At 36.9% G+C, this 10,665-nt stretch overlaps 1 protein-coding gene across 1 annotated transcript in view; it reads left to right on the top strand.

Annotated features, from left to right (window-relative positions):
- The window catches only part of KIAA1377 (KIAA1377 ortholog), a gene marked incomplete at both ends in the record, with an annotated part of 26,216 nt that extends 16,510 nt beyond the window's left edge, over positions 1-9,706 (top strand). The window contains 6 exon segments of the mRNA XM_010193357.1: positions 1-1,833; positions 4,033-4,194; positions 6,107-6,225; positions 6,506-6,593; positions 7,124-7,333; positions 9,642-9,706. The exon segment at positions 1-1,833 is cut by the window's left edge and continues 13 nt beyond it. Of these exon segments, the coding sequence (XP_010191659.1) occupies positions 1-1,833; positions 4,033-4,194; positions 6,107-6,225; positions 6,506-6,593; positions 7,124-7,333; positions 9,642-9,706 (2,477 nt within the window).
- Positions 9,707-10,665: the final 959 nt, after the last annotated feature.

Raw genomic sequence — 10,665 nt, 5'->3', positions numbered from 1 at the left:
CTGCTGAACATGTAAACAGTTCAGAAGAGGAATCATCTGCTTCTTACAGATCTGGAAAAATACCTGCAGAGTTTTCTACCTCTGGTAAGCAAGAAAGCTCTGAAAGCAGTGCACTTAGTTTTCTGCAAAATATAAAAGAAGAAAGCAGCGAGCAGTCTTCTGGAACAGCTTGCGCATCAGCTGCTTGTCATCCTGTTTTCAATCCTAGCAAAGCCTGGGCCAACCCTGACTGTGTTCCAACAGAAAGAGTTCAGGATCTGATGCAAGATCAGAGTTTTACAATGACCCCACAAAAAAGAACCGTATCGGTGCAAACCTCCAGTCAACCTATTACAACATCTGTAATCTTATTTCCTAATCAGGGATGTTCCACTGACATTCCCAGCACAGCGGATACATTACCAAAGAACAAAAACATCACTATGGAGCTTTTGAAAAATACCTCAGGAAAAATGACTGGAGCAAAAGAAGAGAATATTAAATGTACTCAAGACATTAATCAAGGGCCATCTTCATTTCAGGACATACCAAATGCCTCAGTTCTGTGCGATGTTAAGCTACAGAATAGCAGAGAGGAAGAACAGGGAAATATGGTAGAAACTATGTCACTAGTGTCTGATACGGAGTTAAATTCTGGCACTCCTGCACAGCACGAAACCCTGAAAAACAATATTCTTGAAAGAAAAAGAGCAAGATTATTCACAAATATCTTAAGGAAGGAATCTAAATATGAACCTAGTCATGTCAAAGCTGTGGTTATGAACCACGGGATCAGTTTTGGAGCTCGCCCTGTGTCTTCTATTAGAGACAGTTTAGAACTGGCAAGAATAAGAAAGAGAAGTGCAGAAGAGGAAAAATATGATACAAAGCTAAGATGGTGTGATCAAATTAACCAGATAATAATAGAAAATGATGAAAAATGCTATCAAAAAACCACCAGTGAAATATCTTCTGCACAGCTGCAATATGTTCAAACTACAAATAATGCTCCTAAAACTAATTTAAGTGTTGTTGCTCAACCTTCAAACCCCATATTCATAAAAAATCATCAGAAAAACTCTCATATATCAAAACCAAATGTTAACACTGAAGACTCAAATAAAGAAGGCAAGTCTCTGAATATACTTACATCCACTGGATCCTTTTCTACTAAAAAAGTTTGGATGGTATCACAAGATGAAGAAAGTAAACCCCCAGTATGTAGCAATAATTCTAAAATTAATGAAGTTAATCAACTTAAAAATAAGGCAAAAATAACTAGAAGACCAAGACCTGTGAAAGCACAGCCAAGTTTTATGCCCAAGAAGAGAACAGGCACTATAATCCGACCACAGTCAGCCGCTGAAGCCAACAAAACTCTGACAGCTCCAGGGAAATTGCTAGCACCTCACCCACCATCCGCACCTCTGCCAGGAAACAGAAGTGGCGAAAACGCAGCCAGTCCTGGGTGTCAGCCCCTGCTCCCTCCAAGTCTTCAAGCTACCGCTACAAGCAGGAATTATCTAAGTGAAAGGCATGTTTTGTTTGCAAATCAGGTTTTAAATAGAAACCGTACAGAAAACAGTAAGAGTATTACTTGCAGATTGGACTTGGCCACTGCAACATCTACACCTGGCTGCAGCACGGCCAAGTACAAACCTTGGGCAAAAAATACTTGTTCTGTAAACAGCGTTCAGACAAGCGCCTGTCAAGATCTTTCAGTACCCTGCGCTGAAAGAAGACCTGTTAATGCAGAAAATGGATTACATCTCCATCGTATCCCAGCAGCTGGGAAAACAAGGACTTCCTGGCAAGGAGCGCATACTGCCCCAGCTCCAGAAAACTCTGCTACTAGTAAGAGTCATGTTTCTGGGTTTGGGGTGGGGGAAGTTCAGGCGAAAAAGTCTTTCAATTACATCAGAAATTTGTTTTCAGTGAAAACATCCAGTTTTTCAGCCATTCACACAATACTGCCAGTTTTAAAAAGTTTTCGCTATTTGTCATTGTCATTTCTATTCTAGTGGTGCCCAGAGGCCTCTCAAACATCGATCCCCATTTTTAGTAGCTCTCTACAATATTAAATGAAAAGGAAGTATTTTCCTTGAGATTATATTCCTGACTAATGAGCAGATATGTCAGGTGGTCTAAATAATGATATAGGAGAAAGTGACTTCAGTTTATATGAGTAAGTTAACAAGGTAACTGGGAGTCATAGCTTGTTGTCCAACAGTCACTGCCACCTGAGAGTGAAACATGTAGATCTATCATGTTTTTAAAATGCTGACACGGTAAGTGCCTAAAATTAGTAATACAGTAATACAATTAATGCTCCAAAAATTAAATGTAAGTTAAAGACCTTCTACCGGCCAAATTTTGCTGTGCTGCAAAATATGTCTGATTTATAAAGAATTTTAAGAAATTTTAGGACAAATCCTGCATTTTATTAGAAATTAACCTTGGGAACAATATGATGCAGAGATTGATTGGTAAGACTGAGGAAAGATGCATAATAAATTTTGGGAGAATAAACTTTAATCTTCTGTTTTTTACATTTCAAAATACGTTTCATGCTTTTTGATGTGCCTCGTTTCTCCTCCATAGCCTAGCAATATGCTGTGCCTTGGGCACCAGTGGCATCCTTGTGCTTTGATTTGTATGTTGTGTGCTCCCGTGCTATTGAGGGCTGCAGCTGGAGGCAGAGCTCCTGAAGCTGTAGACCCTACTTCAGGTACAAGCGGCATCCAAACCACTTCACGTACGGGGATCACCCCGGGAATTGGCCATGCAGCTCAAAGACACTTTCTACCAAAATAAGCAACTCCCATAACTTAAAAAAACTAAATTTCTAGTTTTATCTGCAGTAATGCATAGTTTTAACTGCGGAGTAATTCAGAACAGTTCTGTTGTGTAAAAGCAGAGGTATGTGAATATTCTTGGCCTGGAGCAGGGGTGGGAAATGAGAAATGTTATCTGCTTGTCTGTTCAGTTCAAAGTCAAACAGATGAGCTTAAGATATGTGTGACTGAAATTGACCTATTTGATTTTACATTGGAAATGAATGAAGCCTTGCATTGCCGTGCCTCCCCTCCAGCAGAGACACTTGCCTCTTGATGTCCTTATTTGCACATCAGGTCAATGAATCGGGAAACTTGCTCGTCCGAAGTTGTGTACGCGGCTAATACAGTCTTCAATGCAGCTGTAAATGCTACATCCCCTGCCCCACATGGCTCCAGCTTTTTTAGAGGAAGAGCTGAGTAACCTCTTTTAAATTTGGGTGGGTGGCCCTCTCTCAGTGTCTGCTTAGATTCTGTGTTTTGAAAGTCTTCTTTCTTTTAAATAGTCTAGATAACTCTTAATGACTTGCTATTATTTGTTCTATTGCCCGCAAACGCACGCAGATCACCATAGTCTTTGTCCTGAAGGGCTTGCTATGAGACTGAATACTGCATTGTTCTGGAGTAAAACACCTGCTGTGGCACCATTGCAGAGCTCAGTAAGGTCTGTGAGGACACCGTAGAAAACGTGATCTGTTGCAATGCTTGGCCAAATGTATGCTACAGAAAGAATAAGTGAGAACAAGATGAACAAATAAAATTGTTGTCCATAAGAACCTTTCTTTAACTGGGCTCCCAGGCTCCAAGTGGCACACATTATTCTCTGTAGCTGGATATTGGAATTATTTTAAGTCCTTTGGTGTTCAGTCAGTAAAATGCTTAAAAACGTGTGTAACATTTAGCCTGTGATGAATACAGGGCTCATTCATAGGCATATAGTTAAACATGGGTAGACTGCTCAGTAGCTCATGCCCTTAATCAGACTATTACTTCTTATATTTTTGTCTGACATTTCTCAGAGAAGTATTTCCCTTGAAATAGATCTGACATGTCTTGCAAAGCAAGTAAATGTTGATGCATATCAATAGAGCAACTTTGGATTTTATTTTTCAGAAAAACATAATGTGATTACAAATACAACAAGGGATTTCTTCTTTGCTTCCTTTAAAATTTTATCCTGTATTCAATATAGCATGATCACATTTCCTTTTCTTTTCAGGTGCTATTCATCACCATGTGTCACATTACAGAAATTCATATATAACTAAATGGCAACCTTTTAAAGCTAATGTGTCCCCTGTTACTATTGATGGCAACAGCCAGATGAGTAGTTTCAAATCTGCTTCTAGGATCAATGAATCATCTTCTTTTTCTGCAAAAGGTAAGAATTCTGCTTTGTTAAATATCACTGTAATAACAACTAAAGAAATAAAATTCTGTTAAAATAACTAAAAGACCTCTTGGTCTAATAATGAACTGTACATTTAACTGCACATGTAATTATTTATAATGTAAATAAATAGGTAATTTAGCTTCCCAAGTATAAATCAAGTAACTGCATTTACAAAAGATAATATAGTATCTCCTTGGATATGTAGATTCCTGACTTGCACATGAAAATGCTGATTTGTATCTCAAGTTTGTATGTGTGAAAGTTTTAGTTAAGAACTTGATTTGAATTTTGACATTTGATGCTTTAATTTTGAAGATGTGTTATTATACCAGGTAAAACTGAGATAAAAATTTGAGGTACAGTGTCTAGGTTAGACCTCTCTAGCCAAAGGAAAATACTATACAGCAATACTGTCTTCACTAAAATTAGTATACAGTTGTATAAATTAGTAGCATTAACTACAAAATTCCAAGCTGTAGAACTGTTTTAACCCCTGACTTTACATTCAAATCACACCTGTGAAGCCACACCTGGAACCGTGTCCATTTCTGGGCTCCTCAGTACAAGAGACACATGGACATATTGGAGAGAGCCAAATAAAAGGCCATGAAGATGATGAATCACAGAATCACAGAATATTAGGAGTTGGAAGGGACCTCTAAAGATCATCTGGTCCAACCCCACTGCCAGAGCAGGATCTCCTAGACTAGGTCACACAGGAACGCGTCCAGGCGGGTTTTGAATGTCTCCAGAGAAGGAGACTCCACAACCTCTCTGGGCAGCCTGGTCCAGTGCTCTGTCACCCTCACAGTAGATGAAGGAACTGGAGCATCTCTCCTATGAGGAAAGGCTGAGAGAGCTGAGACTGTTCAGCCTGGAGAAGAGAAGGCTCAGAAGGGATCTCATCAATGTGTACAAATACCTGAAGAGAGGGTGCAAAGAGGATGGAGCCAGGCTCTTTTCAGTGGTGCCCAGTGACGGGACCAGAGGCAATGGGCACAAACTGAAACACGGGTTCCTTCTGAACATCTGGAAACACTTTTTTTTTTTTTTAACTGTGAGGGTGACCGAGCACTGGATCAGGTTGCTCAAGGACGTTGTGGAGTCTCTCTCTCCTTGGAGATATTCAGAAGCCATCTGGATGTTGTCCTGGGTAACCAGCTCTAGATGGCCCTGCTTGAGCAGGGAGGTTGAACCAGATGACCTCAAGAGGTCCCTTCCAACCTCAACCATTCTGTGATTCTGTGAATCAAATAAGCTGTCTGAACTATGACGTGTTTTCTGCATGGCATTAGGTACTCTTCAAGGTCAGGCTGGACAGGGCTCTGAGCAGCCTGATCTAGCTGAAGATGCTCATTGCAGGGTGGTTGGATCAGACGACCTTTAAAGGTCCCTTCCAACCCAGACTGTTCTCTGATTCTATTATACTCTAAACAAATGTTGAATCCATTAAAATAGAAGATACAGCATCTTGGCAACAGACATTTATGGTGTTGGGCAATTAGACTTTGGAATTATTCTCTAAATATAACAGATTCTCCCTGTTCATTCTGTTCTGTTCATTCTCCCTCTTACTTTGTAAGACCACCTTGTATCTTTGTACAGTACACCTTTATTAACTGAGATTCAAAGGGCTTCACTTAACCTGCTTATAAATGTGTACATATAATTCAGATCAGGAACATAAAATTAAATATGCCTTTAAATATGCCTTAGAAGTGCCTGTTTCTATCTTTTCACTCTGAGAAAATATATTTAAGGAGACCAGATGTAAATGTACTCAAGGTAAACATTTAAGTTTGGACAGGGAAATTTACTTACCATTACTAGTTTTGCTCCTAGTAGCTTTACCATGTTTTCACACTTTTTTTTATTTATTTTTGGATGCAACACATTTAAGGTGTGATTCCTGTTAGAAGACAAAAGCAGGTTTTTGACAACAGTGAAAATGAACACATTTCAGAACGCAGAAGGCAGACTGTAGCTTCTAAAAGACGGAAGCCGACTCATCAAGCACAGGTAAATATTAAATACTATTTTTTTTAAAAAAACTTATTTATCCTCAAAATGGAAAGAGTTTAAAAAATATTAAAAAATTGTTCAGTGCCATCAAATTTTGAATAAATGTGCTTAGCTTGCTATCACTGTGAATTAAAATAATGAAACTAACTAGATTACATCTGCTGTATTTTTTGCACTTGAAATAATTTAGTAATATGATATAATAAATAAAGATATTCAGGAAGTAGAGTAGTTACCTTAAATTACACTTAAAATATTCTTAAAATGTTTTTTATAGAATTCGTTATGTACCCTCCAGCTGAGTCCTGTTCAATCTGCATTTGGTCCAGTACAAAATATGAATAACACCTATAAGTCTGATGAAGGTATAGTAACACGTCTCAGTCCTTTGCTATACATAAAATAGTAACTTTATAAATCCACTGTTTAACATAACTCATCTCTTCTGGCATCAGTAATTCTAAGTAAGAAAGATTAGTTTGTTGTTTAGCCCTTTTTCTTTTTTCATTAAAATGTATGATATGACATATATGTCATGATATTGGTGGCTTTATAAATGCATTACAACATACAGTCAAGTTTCATTGCATTCCTGGTTGTATTTAACTGTATGACTGCTGTGTTATACATAACTGTGTGATATGGACAGGTATTGCTTGCTATCATTAGATATTTCCAAAGTCAGTAGAACTTGCTCTGATGCCAATTGTAAGATTCATTACTGATCTTAATTTTGTAATTTTCTAGTGTATCGTGCTTCTTGACTTCGCCACTTTTTTTATCTTTTAATGTGAATTTTATGTCTTTCACTGCCCTATAGTCATGAAAGTAAGCGGTATATTTAAATGGCATGCGCTCTCCTCATTTGAAGTCATCATCTCTGTAATCTCTTCAGTTTCAGAAAGCACTGCTCAATTTCTAATAGCGGAAAAACTTGCACGTACCCCTGTTGCAGATGATGAAATCCTGGCAGCTATGAGAACTGTGCGACCAGCCAGGCAGCCCTTGCTGCTTAACAGGGCTCCGTGTCCAGACATGAGTGCACTTTCAATAGAAGAACAGAAGATTTTCCAGTCTCTTGATCACCTAAATCAAAGGCTACGAAGTAAGTTTGGTAATCAATAGGATCTTACATCAAGTGATTAAGTAACTTTATATTTTGTTGTTGTGGATTAATTTGGATTAAAAACACAAATCTTGTGATAGAAATATGTTTCTTAGCAAACATGAGAACAAAAGCATGAAACCTTTCTTAGAATTGACAAAATTGATTTAAAATAATGGTGACTGCCTTGGTAAAATAATACTTCAAAATATGACTGCAGAACACCTTCAGAAACTGTCTCAGCTCAACCGTAGCTGTTGTTTCTAACAGATGTTCGTCAAAACTGTTCTTTAAAGTACACAGATACTGATGTATCAGTCTCACTTAGGAATCTGTTCCAATGTTTATCCATTTATATTTTTGCAAATATAACCCTTTATAATGAATGGCTTTTCATTTCCTTTCTTCTAGTCTTTTAGGATGTTCCTCTTCTCCATGAATTCTTAAAGATCCCAAATACAGTTCTGAGACTGCTGCAGCCAAATTTGCATGTTTTTGTGAATATCACTTGCAGAAATTTTAAAAGTCTCAAACTTAACCCGAGTATTCTCTAAGCTGTTCTTTCTCTATGCCAGGCTTATTTCTTACCTGCTTTGTACTGATGGTTTTTATATGAGCTGTCCCATCAGAGGTGACATTTTACTGAAGAATGTGGGGAAAAAGTCTGTATTGGTTCTCAATATTTTTCTCTCTCCAGTGATTAGTTAACCAATGCTTTCATTTGTCATCCTGTTATAACCAACATACTCATAGAATAAACTTACTTCTGGGGTCTCTTGCTGCTGTGTCTAATGGTTAGTATTTGCTTTAACCTACATGATCATACAGGTCTTTAATAAAACTTCTTTAATTAGTTTCACATAGTTTCTGCATTTTGTGTGCACCATGGGGAACTTGTGTCTTAGTCCATGTGTTCTCTTCACTGGACTGCTTGGCTTTCTGTTTCATTGGAATAACTTCTGCTTGCCATTTTTGCTCTTTATGGAACTGCCAACTCTCCTGAATTTTATGTTTTCCTTGGACTTTTTTCATATAAAATTTTACATGCCAATTATTTGAGTTTATAGGAGTCTGCTTTCTTGAAGTCCATTGGTTCTATTTTATTATTCTCCTTTTCCTTGCAGACTGCACCATTTCAAGGTTGGGTTACACATGTTTACCTCCCTATTGACTGGAATCAAACTAAACCAGGGCTTATTAACCTCCTGCATACTATCCATACATTTCTACATCAAATGGTGGATTGCTTGACTTTGAGGCAAAAGGCTTCAGTTTCCAGTAAACTGCAGCAGCAGAATAAAAGATCTTTGCAACCACTTAGAAACTTTCTGCAGCTGTAGCTCTCATCAAACAGTGGGTCCGAATTTCATTATATCACATCGCATGGCTATTGCTTCCAGGCAAATGGAAGTGAGGAATTCTATCTTGTCCAATTCTATCTTGTTTTAGTGTGATCTGCTGGGCCTAAGAAAGTAGATATGTAAAGAGAAATACAAGGAAATAGAAAATAAATTGCTGTATATATAACAGAGAAATGACAAAGAAACAGAGGCAAGGTTAAATGGAACAAAGGAACTGGGAGCAAGAAAGCCGAAGCTTTCAAAGTATGAAAAGAAAAACTGAAAACTATAAGAAAAGTACACATGGAGTATGAAAGAAACAATAAAAGAATCATAGGAGTTAACTGCAAATGAAGTAACTGTGAAAATTAATGTAATACATATATATGTATCTTAGACATTTGATTAGCATGCCTAATTATTTGGGTATTAAAACTGGCAATAAGAAACTGGGAAATTTTACAGGTGGATTTATAGGACACCTAAGTACATGTAAATATGTTCCTGTAAATAAGTAAATAAAGTGTTGTAAGTACATGTAAGTACATTGCTTTTTTAAACTGTGACCTCTTTTAGAACTATGATTTTTGGCTTTGTTTTCATGTGTTACCAGATCAAGTGACTAAAACTGTGTACCTTTGTAGCAGTCTTTTTCATGAATTACAGTTAGTCATCAACCAGCCTAAGTCTGGAATTTTTGTTGCCAGCTTAGAGTAGCTGGCATTCTACTTTTTTCTCTATTGTTACTAATTTTTTTGTTCAGATATTCATATCTAGCTGCAAATTTAAAAAATACAGACATGGCATATACTTCAGCAGCAGTTGGTAGGGGAAAAAAGAACAGTGCTATTAAACTACATTTCCATAATCTTCAGGAAGTTTTGTGTTGAGTATTTGACTGTGAATCGTATTTCTATTGTAGTATTTGGTTTACATAATAATTATGATATATTTTCATACTATTTTAGATGTTCAAGAAGCGATTATCAGAAACCCATCTGCTTCAAATATTTTGCAGATAATCACTCCTTTAGTAAGTATTTAATTTAAATACGTTCACTTTAATTCCTAGAAAGTGACCTTATGGTTTATTTTATAGTAAGAATATAATGAAAATATTAACATCAATCTGTTCAACTGGCTTGCCAGATTTTCAGATTTTTACTTATGTAAAAAAAAAATACTCATATGCACTTTACAGAACTGTAAAACAAGCTTTAACAGTTTATACCAGACTGCCTCAGCCTCTGACATCATTTTCCTTTTGGACTCTGAAGACATTTGCAAAGTCCAGGAAGTTCAAAGAACTTTTAAGGAATAGTAATTTAGCAGGGTCCATTTGAACTGTATATATATAGCTCATAATTAATTTGTATTTCTTAATAACTTAGAGAAAAAAGGAGGCATTATTCATGTTAGTGTGCAAAATAATTGATAATAGAATGAATTCTTACCTTGACCTGCAGATTTGCCATGTTCTATAAGTGATAAGTATTACCTCTCTTCAGTAAGTGTTCTAGATCTTGTCAATTTGAAATAAAATAATCATGATACCCGGAATATAAATAACTGAATAGGCAGATGAGTGTCTAAAGTACAAAATTTACATTCCAAATGTTCAGTTTATAATGCAGGAGTTAGTATTTATAATTCTGTATTACCAACCTCCTCCTTTACTGCATGTTTGTACTCAGGAAAAAATATAGACAGATGACCGTATACGTGACATATTTTATATACTTTCACATACTTTGTATACTTTACTGGATAAACTGTTATCAAAAATGTTAGAGAATATACACTTTATTCAGAAGGCTTTTGCCACTTACTGAATTTGAGACTGAAATACCCCAGAAAGGATCCAGGCTCCTAAATCCAAAGTGATTGCCTGGTTTTGAAGTGGAGCTGTGAAAAGAACACAGAGCGCATCATTACCTCTCTTGTGAATCCTGGTAGTAGGTGTGACTTGGAACCTCAGCTTCCTCTCTTCTG

This window comes from Mesitornis unicolor, unplaced genomic scaffold (assembly GCF_000695765.1).
Source record: "Mesitornis unicolor isolate BGI_N332 unplaced genomic scaffold, ASM69576v1 scaffold4661, whole genome shotgun sequence".
Taxonomy (NCBI): domain Eukaryota; kingdom Metazoa; phylum Chordata; class Aves; order Mesitornithiformes; family Mesitornithidae; genus Mesitornis; species Mesitornis unicolor.
Note: the sequence above shows the minus strand (reverse complement) of the source record. Positions and strands in the feature narration are given on the sequence as shown.